The sequence below is a fragment of the Hesperophylax consimilis genome, chromosome 31 (genome assembly GCF_061612785.1).
Source record: "Hesperophylax consimilis isolate HC1 chromosome 31, BYU_Hcon_1.0, whole genome shotgun sequence".
Lineage (NCBI taxonomy): Eukaryota > Metazoa > Arthropoda > Insecta > Trichoptera > Limnephilidae > Hesperophylax > Hesperophylax consimilis.
In genome coordinates, this window is record NC_142866.1 from 9506874 (window position 1) to 9524802 (window position 17929).

At 35.9% G+C, this 17929-nt stretch overlaps 1 protein-coding gene across 1 annotated transcript in view; it reads left to right on the top strand.

Annotated features, from left to right (window-relative positions):
* The window catches only part of LOC149409425 (cubilin-like), a 67128-nt gene that overhangs the window by 32201 nt on the left and 16998 nt on the right, over positions 1 to 17929 (top strand). The window contains exons 37-50 of the mRNA XM_089649938.1: positions 450 to 624; positions 1982 to 2184; positions 6188 to 6337; positions 6515 to 6726; positions 8292 to 8467; positions 8666 to 8887; positions 8997 to 9149; positions 9435 to 9610; positions 10229 to 10397; positions 10652 to 10861; positions 10940 to 11025; positions 11394 to 11573; positions 12006 to 12231; positions 17651 to 17835. Coding sequence (XP_089506064.1) covers positions 450 to 624; positions 1982 to 2184; positions 6188 to 6337; positions 6515 to 6726; positions 8292 to 8467; positions 8666 to 8887; positions 8997 to 9149; positions 9435 to 9610; positions 10229 to 10397; positions 10652 to 10861; positions 10940 to 11025; positions 11394 to 11573; positions 12006 to 12231; positions 17651 to 17835 — 2523 coding nt within the window. The remainder of the gene's footprint in view (positions 1 to 449; positions 625 to 1981; positions 2185 to 6187; positions 6338 to 6514; positions 6727 to 8291; positions 8468 to 8665; positions 8888 to 8996; positions 9150 to 9434; positions 9611 to 10228; positions 10398 to 10651; positions 10862 to 10939; positions 11026 to 11393; positions 11574 to 12005; positions 12232 to 17650; positions 17836 to 17929) is intronic.

Sequence of the window (17929 nt, forward strand, 5' to 3'; positions counted from 1 at the left end):
CTAGTTCTTTTACAAAACTGTAAATATGTTCATATCCAGTAATAAATAAAATTTTCAACAATTTTTATAAACAAACTTACATATCTCATGGCTTTATGTATTTTTTTTAAATTTATAAAACTTCCAAACATGGGGATAAATGATAGGTGGATTCATTGGCTATAAGTCAGTGAGCAGTTTATATGTTTCCATATTAATGTTCTGAGGTATGATTTGTTTGGAATGATAGCGGATGAATCCAAAATCGAACGCCCAGATACTTCCCATCGCTTGATCCATTTTTTTTAAATACGCCATTGTTTGAGTGGTTAATGTGAAATTAAAGTTTTGAACAAGAACTTAAAATGGTAATTCTTGTTTTATATTTAATCAATATTTGAAAGTCTTTCAATGTACATTAATTCTCTAGTAGTAATACATTTTAATGAAACTTTTTTCATATTTTCCAGGTGACCCTTTATTCTGGAGTTAAAGGGTCTGAAGATTGGAAGAAAATTGGTGACGACTTGTGCCTATCAAACTCTACAGATATTTCAGGCATTAAAGCATCAAATCTTTTGAAAATAGTTTTCACAACAGATATCAGCAACAACAGATCTGGATTTGAAGCCATTATTTACACAGGTAACTTTTTTTTTTCAAATTTTCAATTTTTTTTTAATGAAGGCATGCTATCCTCAACAGTATTAATTTGATAGCGGATGTAGTAAATATTTAATAACACTTGCTCAGAGATAAAAAAGAATATAGCAATATGCATAGAAATCATTGTTGATATTTCAACATATGTATTTATTTACTATCATCTACTCCAAAAAATATTTCCTTACTGTTAACATTCCCCTATATTGAGAGTTCTGTAGTCTATTTGGCAACTGTCAATTTTGTGTGGTTATCGCATTTAAAATCAGCTTTCTACAGCCTTCAATCCATTAACCCATATATGTACCACTCAAAAAATCAGGTTATACATCCAATGTGCCCGGCTCGATTTGACTTTTTTTATTATTCATTTAAAACACTTATCTTGTTCTGAAACCTTGTTTTTTTAATACAATAACATAAACATATATGATGCGGAGCCATCTCATGCTAAAAAATTTATCACAATTTATGATACGGAAAAATATAAAATTAAAAATTAAATTAATAAAAACCGAATAAAGAATAAACCCTGTTTTAAACCCGGGTTGAGTTACCATTTGACCTTTTCACCATGTGAAACTTTGATTTGAACTTGTGTGCTGCTCGATCACACACTTATGCGCCAGTGGGGACTGATATTTTTAATGTGTATTTTATTGAAAATCTCATTACCGGAGAATATAACATATAATTCATCATCACCTGATTACATACGAAAATACGTAATGAGGAGATTTAATGGCCTGTCCCAGAGCTATTTGAAATTCCTATACAAGTGCGTATGTGCGGTTTCGCAAATTTCCTATTTTTTAAAACAAATGCAAGGAAAGTTTTGTATTATTTTTCTACAAACGTTAATTCCCTTTTAACAATGCATCAACTCTTTTTTTCTTTTAGTAGGTTTAGGAAATAATTACCGTTGGAGACTGTCCCCACTGTCCCCCTATGAAGAACTGTCACTGCATGTGCGTCAGCCATGGGAAATCTTAGAAAAAATTACAAATATATATAAAATGGAAAAGCCGTTTTCCAATATTCCAATATAATCTGACTTTAACACATTTTTTTATCTAGTAGAGCTAATTTATTTTGTGAAAATATTTAACTCTGGATGTGCAAAAGAGCGTTTGTTCGATGGTTGAAGGTGTCAAATTGTATAAGAAATTTCATATTTTCATTGCACAATATTTTAAATATGCTTATATCAGGCATACTTATCTACTGCACTGTTTATGAGTACATAGTGTAAACTGTCTAAATCTATGTATTTGTAAAAGCCTTTTTAACAGGTAATTAATAAAATAATACCATTAAAAAATATTTATTATATTTACAGAATGTGGAGGCAGTCTGACAGCTCCTTCTGGAACCTTATCACCTTCATTTCTCTCAGTAGCCAGGCTTAATCTATACAGAGGCATAAAGCGCCTTATAGATTGCCAATGGAATGTTACAGTAAAACCGGGAAGGACAATCAAATTCGAATTCATATCTATGAACATATCAAATACAGACAACACATGCTCCAATTATGTTATGGTAATTATCTTTGCTTATTATAAATTTGACTTTGTGTGTAAATTCATATGTTATGCAAATATATGCGTAATAATAAACGGTTATAAGATTGACGTCACAGCGCCTCTGGGATCATCCGACCACTGCCTAGTGACGACATCAATCCCCGTTAACCTCAGACCAACCAATGAGAGGCTGAGGAGAAAAGTGTGGCACTATAGGTCAGCAGATTGGTTCGGTATGCGGGCCCATTTCAACGCTTTTCCGTGGTCAGCTGTTTGTTTTCGGACTTCGGACCCTTCAAGATGTGCCCAGGAGATTGGTGAAGTCATCATATCGGCGATGGATGGCTTCATACAATCGACTACTAAAGAAACTGGTGTAGGCTCAAAGTCGTGGTTCAGTCGACAATGCTCCGAAGCAGTTCGATGAATAAACGCGGCTTACCGAGCCTTCAACACATCTCGAACGCCCGAAAACAGATCAGCATACAACAAATCGGCAAAGGAATGCAAGAGAATCATTAATAGGTCAAAATTCGAACACGACCTGCAGATCAGCAAAAAGCTGGCTGCCTGCCCGCATGGCAGCATAGCATTCTGGTCGCTTGCGGGCTCAATAGGTCGGAATTTTTGCAAACCCAGTTTGCCACCTCTTATCAGACCTGACGGTTCACTAGCAAACACCGCCACCGAAAAGGCTAACCTATTAGGGAAAATGTTTGCGGAAAACTCGACCCTCGACGACGGAGGTGCTGTTCCGCCGTCGGTTCCTCACTGCGGCTTCTATATGAAAAAGCTGAGGATCCGGCATCGGGATGTACTCCACGTCATACGGGGGCTCGATGTTAACAAAGCTAGTGGACCTGATGGAATACCTGCCCTGGTATTGCAGAGGTGTGCTGCGGAAATAGTTCCAATTTTGACAAAGCTCTTCTAAATGTCCCTGAAGTGTGGCACTGTGCCCTCTGATTGGAAAAAAACGGTAATTCACCCTATTCCCAAGAAAGGTGACCGCTCCAACCCGGCCAACTACCGCCCAATAGCGATCACATCAGTTCTGTCCAAAGTGATGGAAAGTGTGATCAACGAAAAACTGCTCACATACCTTGAGAAGAACAAAATTATCAACGACCGTCAATACGGATTCCGGCGGAACCGCTCGTGCGGTGATCTTCTCGCTTATGTGACGCATGTTTGGGGGCGGTGCCTGGAACGTCACGGTGAGACCCAAACGGTCGCACTAGACATATCCAAGGCCTTTGACCGGGTCTGGCACCGAGGACTTGTCAACAAATTGCCTTCTTACGGACTTCCCGCATCCCTGTGTACGTGGATTGCTGACTTTTTAACAATTAATTAACGATTGCTGACCCTGTACAAATCGCAAGTGCGCCCTACTGTCGAATTTGGCAGCCATCTCTGGTCCGGAGCCCCTAAATACCTGAAAAAAACCCTTGACTCTGTGCAAAAACGGGCGGTCCGTTTGATAGATTCCCCAATCTTAACAAACGGACTGCAATCTTTAGAGCACAGGCGTCAGGTAGGTATGCTGTCCTTGTTCTATCGGTATTACAATGGAAGATGCTCTGAGGAACTAGCGTCATTGATCCCTTTGGCACCGGTGCGTAGTCGGGATACACGCCAAACGCGCACCCAACATTTGTACACGGTTGACATTTGTCACATGAGAACGGGTCGCTTCTACGATTCGTTCTTAAGTTCAACAGCTCGGCTGTGGAACGAGCTGCCGGCCTCTGTGTTTCCTCCCTCCTACAACATGGGACTCTTCAAGACCCATGTTCACTCCTTCCTCTCCACAAAGAGACCCTCCACACAGCATCTCCAAAGATGACATAGGCCCTGAGGGAAAGTATTTTCTTCAGGGCCTCCTGTGTGGTGTTAATATAAAAAATAAAAAAATAAGTATTGTTAAGATGTTTGTATTGGCAGACGATTGTCTTAATATTTTTTCATCCTTGTCTTTTCTTAAATAACAAGTCCCATTTGCTAACAGTAAATGTCACCCTAGCTGTTTTTATTATCTACTTTGTTTCTTCTTGGGAATAATGATTAATGATTAGTATATATTGTTACAATATACTGTCAAATTAGCCATCTGGTAACTTATCTAATACATATTTTTTTCTTTCTTTTGAGCTATTTTGTGTTTTTATGTAGTATTACTTTATGTTTGTGATTACTCTATGTTTGCTTCACTCAAATGTAAATTGTTAACCTCGAAAAAGGCTTAGTCCTAGTGAGGTTGATTTTTATGAGAAAAAAAAAAGATTTATGTATAGTGAGATGCAATAAATAAATAAATAGAATGGTTAACCTTTATGCACCTGAAGATAAAAATCATGTTTCACCGTAAAAGGGGTTACTAGGGTCCCCCATATATAGCAATGCGATTGAGTCTCTTAATATTAGTTACAGTGGTCAATTGGAAATGCAAAATGATAAAAGAGATTGTTCAAAATCAAGCGTAACTCGAATACATATTATGGTCAGTGGCGGCTCGTGACTTTTGGGTATTCTAGTGTAATTATTGATGTTGTTGTAGCTTTAAATTTTTTTATTTTTGTTTTTAAATTCAGAAAATTTCAGTTTGGCCATGCGCCGCACGGTTCGAGTCATAACCCGCCACTGATTATGGTAGCCCTTCCCGCTGCTTGTTTGCAAAGAGGAATAAATATTAAAAAAGTGATGCAGATCGATTACCGAATTTTTTTTTTTTGGATTACTTAAATTGTATAACGCTATATCTATCAACTTATTTGGGGGAAGTATGTAATTTTAAATAATTTCAACTAAATATGTATTATTTCCTAGTAATTATTTAAAATTACACACTATAATTTTCTTATTATTATGTTCTCAGTTTGCTTATATTTATTTACATGTACTATTATTTACTTATTATTACTTACCTTACTTATTAGTGTGTCCCTTTTTTATTTATTTAATGTTATTAATACTACCCCTCTTATTATTGTCAGTATTGTCACACTGCGATTGTAGCTAACAAGGCAACACAGGTGCTTTGTAATACTAAGGGGGTATTTCACTATGTCGGGCTAAATATCTGACTAGCTATCCGTTGGCTGGCTAAGATCAGAATAACTTCGTTATTCAACGGCGACCGTTTCACCATTGTTTCCGAGCTTCCGGATAGATAACACTCGAAATAGTCTGGCAACATCGCAAAATGTTTGCAGTTACTCCATCTACTGCCACGGCTGTCATGCGTCACAGTCTGCACACCGCGAAGTGTGCATTTTTTTGGTTATGTTATGTTGATTATCAGGTCATTTTAGATAGATTCGTGTCGAATTAATACATTGTTTCTTATTTTGAACACAATCAAATAATTCAGGATGGATCATACAAGCATTCAAATTCATTCAACAAAATTCGACTCACTTCTCCGCTGTCAAACTCGGAATGTTTTGACGCCATCTTTGATTCGAGGAATAGCGCCTAACGTCTGGTTCGAGCACTGATTAGTCAAATCGAAGTTTAACCCGAGCGTTAGCGTTATTCAGATATAGTGAAAACGAAAAAATGACTAATCCGCGGATTGGTGCTTAGTCAGAACATAATCAGAGATAGTGAAATACCCCCTAATTTAGTCAGTAGAATGTTATTGTTGCCAACTTTAAACGCCCAGCTGTAATTTTATTTTGAATGACTAGTGTTTTTTTCTGTAATAATTATGTAGGTTTATATTTTCAGTATTTTTTTTTTTTTATTTTTATTTTTTTATTTGGTATATTATTTTGTTACAATGTACTATATTAAATAATATAGTACATTGTAATATATTAATGTATTTTATTAAGTTTACATGTATTTTTATTTATTTGCTATAATAATAAATTGTAAAGCTCCACATCTCAACACTAGGTAATTCCTGTCACTAGGTAATTCCTGTGTCTAGGTCCTAGTGAGATGAGCAACTTATGAAATTTTTGTAATATACTATTAATAATTAATTTTTAATAAATATTTTTTGTTTGCAGCTCAAAAACGGAGAAAGCATTCACTCACCCCTTTTAGGAAATGGTAAATACTGTGGATCAGTCATACCTGCCGATAATTTGACCACTACTGGAAATCATGCTTTTATTAATTACCACGCACTGCAAAGTGTTCCATTTATTGTAATAAATGTAAGTTTTGAGTATTAAGATTCAATAAAAAAAAATAATTGTTTTTGTGTTAAGCTAGAACTAAAAAAATATGCATACTGTTGTTACACCTGGTCTATGGTCCTATGGTCTGCATTTCAGTAATCTTGAGGTCTAATTTATAACAACAGTAAACATAATTTTATACGGCATTTCCAGGATGCTTTCCTCCTCAAGTATTCCGAGCAGACCCGAGAGTGCGGCTGGAGAGTCCAACTGACGAAGGAAGCCAACAGCACAGTGATAATGTCTCCCAACTATCCCAACATCCCGCACCCGCACACTGAGTGCATCTGGACCATATTAACCAATCCCGGAGAAAGGCTTAGGATTGATTTCACTGATAGATTTGATCTCACATCTAACCTAGAGTATGTACAATTTAAGTTTAAACTGAAATCCAATTTTTTTTGCAACAAATTTTTGAAAGTGCATCATTTTTGATACTATAAAATTGAAGCATTTTTATAAACAAGAAAGGGCTCTTTTTTGTTGTCCCACGGTTCCGTGATATTTCATCAAAATGACAATTAAACACACCTTTAACTGTTGACTGTTTTTAAAAAATGATATGTTTTTCGTTGGACGACATTCCAAACATACCTACTTGACTAGGTACTGATGATAAGTGAAAACAATTATTTTAAACTCAATCGTTATATTTATAACAATTGATATAAATCGCTAAGATTCCAATATCTTTGGAGAGTGTTTGAAACTATTTCGAATTATTCAAAATCTTTCTATACTATCGGTGTTCACAAAATTACATTCCGTGCCCTCTTTAACTCTTGACTGGCCAAGATGCCAAAGAAAACGTCTGTAACCAAGTGGGTCTTCCGACCACCACGATTCCACGACTTCCATGATTTTTCTGTCTTATGGGTTTTTGAACTATAGAAATCCCAATTATTCAGTCAATTAACTTATGTATTTGCGCAGGAGTAGGAATACTAAAATGTCAAGTATTTAATGTAATACATATAAGGAGGATAGTAATTTTGGGTACTACCTACTCCCCTGCTTGGCTACGGGATTGTTAAAAAGTGATAGAGTCATTGAAAGTGATGAAATAAAAGCTAAGTTAAATAGGTTACATAGGTAACCATAGGTGGAGGAATAGTGTTTGGAAAATCAGTTTTTGTGTCATAACTTTTCATGACTTTATATCACTTTTTGTAGGTGTGTTTAACTGTCATTTTGATGATACCCGGTCACCATAAAACCCATTAAGTGTGAAGTTTTTTGAAAATAAATAAAGAGCATAGTAAATCAGGTAATTTTCAGTAAGAGATTGAGGTTAAAAAGGGACAAAAACACAGTAGTGTGGTTTGGTTTATTTTTTAATAAATTCTAGCAATTCCATATTCACTGTAAAACAAATCTACTTGAATCAATTTATTTAAAGTGCATGAAAGAGGCTCATTGTTATTATTTTACTGTTAGGTTAGAAATAGTCAGTTATGCGATGATGCCACAGAATGTGCCGATGTCGCCTGAGTACAGTCGTCTTCAATTAATTAAGTTGTTTTTATTAATATTTAATTTATCAAAGACTGGAAACATAACCTCACCAACCTCAAGCCAAAATTTTAACTTTGCATCCCGATCTTTGTATAAATTACTGGAGAAGTCCCAAAGAGGAGGGTGAAGATGCACTTCAGTAATAACCGGCTCTGACAATATTTATTTTATAAGACTGTATACTTGCAATACCATCAATTCACACGGTCATCGCCGCACTGAACATTCTCAAACAGATAGTAAGCGTGTCGGTCAACCGACGGCGTAGCGCTGATGTGCTGGTCCGTCTTGCAACTCGTACCGTCAATGTTGCATTAAAGCTCTTCATTCATTCACCTATATATTACTGTACTCGACCGATATGACATACGCCTTGCACTATTTCCAGCCTTATTTGTTTTTTTTTTTACAGTTGCGTTGGTGAATATGTGGAGATACGAGATGGTGGCACTGAGTTTTCCAATTCCTTGGGAAAGTTCTGCAAAGAATCTCCTGGAACTATTAAAACCACTAGCAATATAATGTTCATTAAGTTTTCCACAGACGTTACAGACCCGAGAAATGGCTTCAAAGCTACAATATCAATTGGTATGTAAAGCCAGATAGTACTAATTACATGAAACAGATGGAAAGTTTGAAAATATTTATAAATAATAAATATTACTTACATTTTATGATTTATGAAGAAAACAATTTATTTAATTCTGCAGCATTAAAAACCTCTTTTAGAAGTAAACCAATAATAATGTTATTATGTAATATCATTTTGTTTGTTTTTTTTTTCAGATATATGTGGAGGAACAGTGTTTGGAAAATCAGGAGTAATCAAATCCCCTGACCACCTCTCTCTATCCATCCTCCAAAACAGTGTACTTTGCGAGTGGCGAGTTGTTGGCCCAAAAGATCACAGTTTATGGGTCAACTTAAATGATATTTCATTGCCACTTTCACCGAATTGTAATAGTGTATCACTTCAAATATTTGACATGGTACCATTCAATGATACAGGTAATTTAATAAACAAATCTATATAATTTTTTTGAATAGACTTCTATTATACAAAAGTGTTATACCCTTAGAAAGTTATCTGATCTATTTATTTTGTTGTGTTTTTTAGTGAGCCCTATAACTGATCTGATATGTGGACGGAATGACTCTCTTACTTATCAAACTTCGTCGAATGAAGCAATAATTAAAATGAATGTTACAAGAGGATCCCTGAACCAAGCTAACCATGGGTTTATGTTGACATTTAATGCAACGCATGAGAGTAAGATAAAACTATTTTTTTTATTTTCTGGACCCAGGATCTTCATTGTTAACTGTATCAACAAAAATATTGATTTATTCCTTATGTAATATGTTTGCGATGCGTGGGAATTGAACCTGCAACCTCCTGACTAAAGGTCTAAATATGTAGACAAATACTGTATGGAAGATGTTGTAGAGATTACCAGCATTTCTACGCTGCTTCGGGATGAGGCACAGTATCAACAAAATAAAGAAAAAACCAATATTACATCTATGAATCATTAATGAACATGTATTTTTTTAGGTTGTGGTGGTTTGTTGACAGCTCCAAGTGGATATTTGGAGGGATTTAAATTTCATTATTCTGGCTTATACAGTCCTTTCTGTGAATGGAGAATAACTGTACCTAAAGGCAGAAGGATAAAAGTTGAAGTTCCAGAAGAATTTCTTAACATGACATCAAACTTTCAACGAATCGGAGTAAGTAATATCTAGCAGACCATACTTTTTTTAGTAAAATGTTTGACCGGTCGGTGGCTGAGTTGACATCACGTTTGGGTCCCACCCATGCGTAGTGTGTTCAATTCCTCGGCTGGCTGAGTCCTCCATCACAACACAAGCAACATTTTCTGCTTACTGTGGTTGTAGTAGGAGATTTTCAAATATGGTCATGTTATTCGTAACCCTCGAATGTTTGTCTTTCATTTAAAAAAAAAATTCAATGTGACAAAAACTCAACATGTACAGGCAAATCATTTGAAAGACTGCTCATTTGAATTTGTGGTTCAGACTGCTTCCAAATAGTTTGTAGTCCTGTGTTGCAGTACACCACTACAAAGCAATAATTTCTTGAAAATGATTTTCACACATGAAATTTTAATCAGATGAAATTTTATTCCAGCACCTTATCGTCTGAGTGTAGTCATGTTGTTTATCATGTTTTATGAACCTTCAGCTTTACAGCTTTTATAACAATTGTTGTAGATAGGTAAATACTGTGATTTAAAATACATTAATTTCTTTGCACTCATTTTTTTCCGTACGTGTTTCAACTATTCAAAGAACTAGAAAAATAAATAAAACAATTTTTTCAATTAGTTCTACGATGGCCACTATTACGGATCGATGATTCGCTTCCCTACGGCACGCAACTCAGCACGTGTGGTCAGATCTTCAAGTAATAAAATGCTAGTTTATTTCTGGTCACGCTCAAATCCGGGATATAATAAGAGGTTTAGAGCACGCTACACATCTGATGAGTTATCAGGTAAAATTAATTTACTATGTAGGAACAACTTGTTAACCCATCAATATTATAATAAGGTAAGACAAAATATCATGGGTTCGAATCCTAGTTGTGACAGTTATTATTTTCTGTGTCTTGTTCTTTTTCATGCTTTGTTAAATTATTTTCTTCTTCAATGATATAATTTAATATTTATTTGTAAAAATGTCACTGCTATTATATCTATACTAATATGCATAACCATAAGGTATTGTATCATTTGTTTTGGTTTGTAGTGTGTGAAGGAGCACTGGCTGGTGACGAAGGAACAATTTTACCTCCATCACAAAATATATCTACTTATTATTGCGAGTATCTGTACGAACCCCCAGCTGATGATAATTTTGATGGAAAAACATTGGCCTTGTTCTTCAAGAATGTGGTAATTGGTAGCAAAACCACAATCCATTGTAGATTCTCGAGTTCTAGAATATCAGTTTCAGTTGGTAAGCATTTAAATAAGGATTCAATAATGAAAAAGGTACCTTTGCAAAATAAAACTAATTAATTATTTGACTTTTTAGATCAAGGTGGAGGAATCAGAGACTTGTGTGGAAATTATACCAAAGTAGAGGTTGTCACGTCCCCATTCCGACGAACCACGGTCAAAGTAATAACCTAATATATCTTGTTTTGATAATTGTTTCATTAAGTAAATATTGTTTCCTTGCAAAGTATTTATATTATTTGAACCTTAACAGTAAAGCACGAAAGCTGTGTGTGTTATCTGAAAAATCAAAAACTGTAAGCTTTTGGTCGCTGTTGTGCTCGTCGCGCGCGTCCGTGCGAGGTAGGTTATGTAGCTACCAGCTCTAGCGACACTTCGCCCGCTAATTATCGTCTAAAAAAATGCCACATTTCAGTGCTTTTGAATGTGCATTTGGCTGTCAAAATATAATACTTTTTCTTTTAGTCGAACATACTATTCAAAGTTTATTTAAATTGGTGAACAATTTTACTATTGAATTATTTTTTCAGTTTATACAATCGTTATTGAAGTTGAATTTTCAACTTGATTACAAAGTGTATCGCTGCGGAGGCATAATCAACAATTTGGATGATCCTGATATTTTCAATCTTCAAAAAAGTCTTCAAAACCACACGGGCCCAATTTACTGCTCTTGGGTACTGGTCGCCCCAGATGGACAAAATATCCAGGTTAGTTTTATCCAAATTCTCTATTTACAGTGAAAAATCTAGTAATTGAAACATAATTATGTATAAGTTACTAGTGCAACAATAAATTTTACTTTTATTCTCTTGTGGTGGATAGTGCAAGGTTGTCTGAAATGTTGCATTAAAACATAGAGGAAAGTGCATCATAACTTACTATCTCCATAGTCAAATGTCATTATTATTATTGTTCAAAATATTAATAATTATTATTAATACTCAGAAGGTTGATTTACCTTATTCCCTTGATACTAGACCAGTTGCTTTCGTAAAATTCACAGGTTGTCATTGGATTTTTGGCAATGACTCCTGGTTCAGGACATTTGCACCATAGGTGAATTGGAGTTTCATCCTCCTCACATTTCCTATATTATCCATTTAATATTATAATTTCTAGTTTTTAAATCTGTGTCCTAGGTATCGTCCGGTCGTACTACATTCACCTCTCAATCCTGTGATGAAGAATATCTGAAGATCAAGGGCGGGCGTTCCCCGACCAGTCCTCTCATGACCAGGATGTGTTACAACCGGCTTCCTCCCGACACCCTGACTTCGTCTGGCCAATATGTCTGGGTGGAATACCACGCAGACAACTACTCTTCTGCTACAACTATTGATATTAAGGTTTCTTCGAATGCTCTAGGTACGTATTCTCATTTATCTTCTTTTCCTTGTCCAATTCGGATCGAGGACCCATCGCCTCTAAAAGGCATCACCATAATTGATCCATCTCCTCACATTTCATCTGTAGTTGCTTCTCTCAACTTTGCTTGGGGAAGCCCACTGGACTTCTTCCCTCTAGAACATATGTACTAAGTATTTTAAGTGCAATTCGGTCTTCTGGCATTCTTAGAACTTGACCAAGCCAACTCAATGCGACTTTTCTATGAAGAGTAATAGAGGTTCGATGTTAAGACCATCTCGGTTCATCTTTATTCAATCCCATTTTCTAATATATTCTTGGCACTCCTCTCAAAAGCTTTGACCCTGGGACACAAGCACTTGTTCAACATCCAGATTTAGTAACAGTATGTAAGGGTGGGGCGATGGGACTGCTGACACTGCTAACACACTTAGGTTCATATTATATTTATTATTTGTTATCATGTTCTTCACAGATTTATTCTTACTATCAAAGTTCATTTTTCAATTTTTAAGCTCTATCTCACAAGGCAACATTGTTAGCTTTGCACTACGAGTCATTTTTTTAGTCACATCTCTTTAATAATAATAAATAATAATAATAATAATAATTGGATGACTTGTATAGCGCCGTTTTTGTGCAAAATCACCTCAAGGGCGCTGTTTAAGGAGGAATTTGGCACTTGTTGCTTTAGGCAACACTGCCGAGAGCTCTAATTTAATCACAGGATGTAACTTGAATTGCTAAGAAGAAGAAAAAACGTTATGCTCTATGAACAAAAAATTACTTTGTCCCGACAAACTTTAACGAATGTTTCATTTATAGGTATTCTTGAATGACGAAAAGTTGAAGAAATGATTATATTAGCTGCCCTGTGAATATTATCTATGTTTCTGATGTTTTTGTCGTTTCTATGGTGATATATTGAAGTGTTAAAAACAAAATGTCACTGCATCATTTTTGAACTCACCTTAGTTTCGACATATATAGCTGAAGAATGGGATGGGGGCGTTATGAACTCAGACACAATGACTACCAGCCGACGTATTAAGGCTAAACCTGAAATTCTTGATGAAGTCTTTTTCTGTTCAAATTAGCGAAAGAATCGAGCTTCTAGCGGAACTTTCTTGTTGGTCTCAAAGCAATTTCTTCAGATTTCTCTACATTATGTATTGCAGCCAACACCTCCGTTAAATCAGCCATTATATGGAACCTTAAAACAACTTTGTAAAAATATACAATAGGTACTTGTCATTCAAACAGTGCACTGGAATAGTTCTTAGGTTAGGATACAATAGACTAGATGTAGACAGTCATCGAAAACAAGTCAGTGTCTACTGGCTCGACCCACTCGTTGTTCAAGTGGAAATAGTTTTGATTTATGGCATTTATTTTATTTATTTATTTATTTATTTTATTTATTTGCAAAAACAGTACAAAAACCAATACATTGCAAAAGCGGTAAACAAATTATTGAAGAAAATTTTATACATAAGTATACAGTTAAAACATATGCAAAAGCGGTAAACAAAATATGGAAAAAAAAAATTATACATAAGTATACAGTTAAAACAAATACAATATTTCGCGCTTAAAGTCGTTGTAGGACATATGGAAAATATCCAAGTTAGCTGGAAGGGAGTTAATTAACCTAGTGAGTCTTCCCAGGGGCATCACCATTGGTAAGTTAGTTCTGGACCTGGGAAGAATTAAAAGCCTGTGTTGGCGGCCTCTCGTGAAATTATCCGGGACATAAAGTCCTATTTTTGACAGAATGTCTGGAATTGATACTAAACCATTCAGAAGCTTGTAAGCCATCATCAATAATGCGACGTCCCGTCTGGAACTAAGGCTGCAGATATTCAGCATTCCCGAGATAAATGCTGTTGGAAACAGCCATGGGTAAAAACCAAACTCTCTCATATAGAGGTATCGTAAAAATTTCTTTTGAATTTTCTCGACCATTAGTACATAGACAGTGTCCTCTGGCCCCCATACCTGAGATCCACTCTCGAGAATGCTACGCACTAAGCTAAAGTAAAGCAGCCTAATGACTGCAAGGTTTGTCAGTTCCTTTGAATTGTGTATGACAAAACCTAACATTCTTGTAGCTGATTTACAGATCTTTTCAATGTGAGCGTGAAATGTTAAGCGAGCGTCATACACAATTCCTAAGTCCTTATAAGTCGCCGTATGCTTTAGTGATGTATCTTTCATTTTGTAATTAAAATATACGATCTTTTGTGACCTCGTAAAACACATAACTGAGCATTTTTGGAAGTTGAAACCGAGTTTGCTGTCAATACTCCAGTCAATAATTGCATTTATATCTTCCTGGAGCTTTTTACAGTCTTCTAATGATCTTATTCTTAAGAACAGTTTAATATCATCTGCAAAAAGTAAAAAACGGACGAATTTGATTTTTCCCCGAATATTATTTATAAAAATTAGAAACAATAAGGGTCCTAAATTGGAACCCTGCGGCACACCAGAGTTTGTAGGATACGCGTTAGAGTTAAAACCACCATAGGAAACGAATTGTTCCCTTTCTTTTAAATAGTTAGCAAAGAGTTTAATTAAGTTTTCGGAAAAACCAATTTCTTCAAGCCTACTTAAGAGCACTAAGTGATCAACCTTATCGAAAGCTTTCGCAAAGTCATGGTATGACGTGTCAACTTGCTCATTATTATCGAGCGCTCTCGCCACGTAATCAGTATATGCCATCAAGTTTGTAGTGGTTGATCGGCCACGTCGAAATCCGTGTTGTTGTTCGATCAAGAATGGTTCAACCTTGGCATATACATATTTATGAATAATTATTTCGAATAACTTGGCAGGTGCGGAAAGAATTGCTATAGGACGGTAATTGGTTGCCTGACACTTGTCACCATCTTTATGTAGAGGGGTAACTTTTGACAGCTTCCACAGTTTAGGAAAAATTCCGTTTTTAATCGTAAGATTAAATATATGTAGAAGTGGATTAGACAGTGGTTCAGAACAACCCTTAATGACGAAGGGTGGAATGAAATCAGGGCCAAATGATGTTTTTGGTTTCAATTTTCTTATTGCTAAACTGAAATCCATGTTATTAACGTTTTCTATAGCTATGTTTTGAGCTTTTGTCAATCCAATCTGTCCTGGTACGTAAGAATCAAAATCAGCTATTTCTGGATTATAGACAGATTGGAAATATTTTGCGAAAGCTTCCGGTACGTCAGTTCCTTTGTAAGTACAATCATTCAGAATAATATGATTTAAGAGGCCTCTGTCATTTTTTTTGTCAGAAACATATTTCCAAAATGACTTAGGATCGTGTTTAACATTATTCTCTACCTCCACAATATATTTTTTGTGTGCTATTGAAATGCTATGTTTAATTTTTGTACGATAGGATTTGAATAACTCGTGTTCACTATCCAAACCTGATCGTTTCCACCGTCGATGGTATACAAGCTTCGTCTTTATGTCCCCGATAATCTCACGCGAAAACCATCTAGGATAGTTTTCATTTCGCGGCGCTTTTTTTCTTAGAAAACATTTGTCAAAATACGCGTATAGGGTATCGTAGAAGTACTTAACTGCTTCGTCAACATCGGAGATCTCCAAGATAGCCAGCCAATTGTGGTCACGCAATTGGCTGTACAGCTTCTCAAAGTCTCCTTTGCGGAAATTCCAACCACGAAAGTTATTTTCTGAATGTAAACAACGACTTTTCAACGGTCTGTCATGATCAAGACTAATTTCTGACACAAGTGTCGGGTGATAATTATCTTCTTGAACAAGACAGAAATCGGATTTTTTTGTAAACATACTAAAGTTACTTAATACTAGATCCAAAGTACGATTACATGAGTTAAGTACTGTATTAAACTGCTTCAATTGAAAAAGTTCCATAACATATAAAAGCTCAGTGTTCACTGCACGTGGATTTTGTGAAGAATTAATGTTAAAATCACCAATCACTAAGATTTTTTTATCAACAAGGTAAGTTAAGTTACTAATTAAAGTTTCGAAAAAAGTCGTGTAAATATGCGTTTTTGAACTGGGTGGGATATAAACAGAACAAATAAATAAACATAAGCCTTGAATTGTGACTTTGACCCATAAATTTTCGTCTCCCGTTTCCAGATGGGAAAGTCGTTCGGCTCGCATGTTTTCTTCGTTTAGTAAAGCGAGCAGTAGTCCACCACCTCGTGTTTGTTGAGTGCTTCTGTCTTTTCGGAAAACTGTGTATCTGCTGTCGAAAATTTGCGCGTTAAATATCGAATCGTTTAGCCAAGACTCCGTAATCACGATGAATTTATGTTCTTGGTTAAGAACATTTTCTAGAAATTGATTCATCTTAGACCTGAGTCCTCGCACGTTCTGGTATAGTAGCAGTCATTTTGATTCGGTCGGCTTTTTCGCGTTTTCTTGACCTGAAATGCGTTTATTAAATATCTAAAATGACGGACAACCACTCCTCGGGGCCATAGTTCTTCTTTTAGTAGTAAATCTATGTTCTGCTCGTCGACTCCTATTTTAAAGGATGAGTATTCTTTAGAAAACGCCATAAACTTTTCAGCATTACAGCTGAGAGCTGTATTCGTTTTGACATGGGAAATGACTTCCTCCGTCGTCGTGTCGGGATCTAAGCGTGAAACGATAATAAATTTTTGTTTGGGTATTACTTTAATCTTACTCGAGTCATTGGTTCCTACGACTAAAATTTTGTTTTTATTGCGTAAGGCGGCACTGTATGATAACAATGGGCAGGAGGGCGGCTCGGTGCGGGGGGTTTGCTTGACGTTAACGCCGCTGCTCTCAGCCGGTGTAACCGACTCGGAGGCGGGGGCGGGCGCAGGGGAAACGGTAACTGGTTCACTGCTGTTTGCCAAACGAGGCTGGCTGACTGCAGGTGTGAGAGAGATGGTATCAATATTCTCACCTGAGTTTGAATTTTGGTTGATTTTTGTTTTCGATCGCGTTGTAATCACCTTGTCATTCGCACTGTAGGTACTCCGAAAGACTTCAATACTCGTAACGAGCCGCGAAATGATATTATTTTGAGTGATTATTTCATTCGATAATTGCCGAATTATTCGCTCCTGTTCGAGATTTTTAGTTTTAATTGACGATAGTTGCGTGTAGCAATCATCCAGTACTGCGATGCTTTGCTTATTAGACATATTTATTATTATTATTCGTTAACAAAATACGCGCGACGAAACTGTGTGCGTCTTAACTCGTGACTCAGGAATTACTTACAGGCATCTAAATATAAATCCTTTGACGAGACTCAAAAATAAGAAAGTCAACCAAGTTTCGTACTTTCGACAGCGATTGTAGTGAAGAATTGAGCCCTTGGTACTAAACCATAAATCTCGATTTTCTTTGACAGTTTTGGCTGAGAGGATTTAAATAAGAATTTATGTTTCAGGCTGTGGTCGTGTGCTGGAAAAATTCAGTCGTATTTTCCAAACTCCGAACTACCCTAGCAGCTATGGAGAAAAAGAAGAATGTTCGTGGGAGATTCGAGCGGACTCAGGCTACAGGATAAAACTAAATTTCATAAATCGTTTCTTCATAGAAACATCACCAAATTGTACAAAAGACTTTGTTGAGGTAAATAGCTTTTACAATTTTTACGCAAATTATAAATACTTTTTTATTTTTATATTATTCATTTTACGCCCGTAAGGCTTTTACATGGGTATAA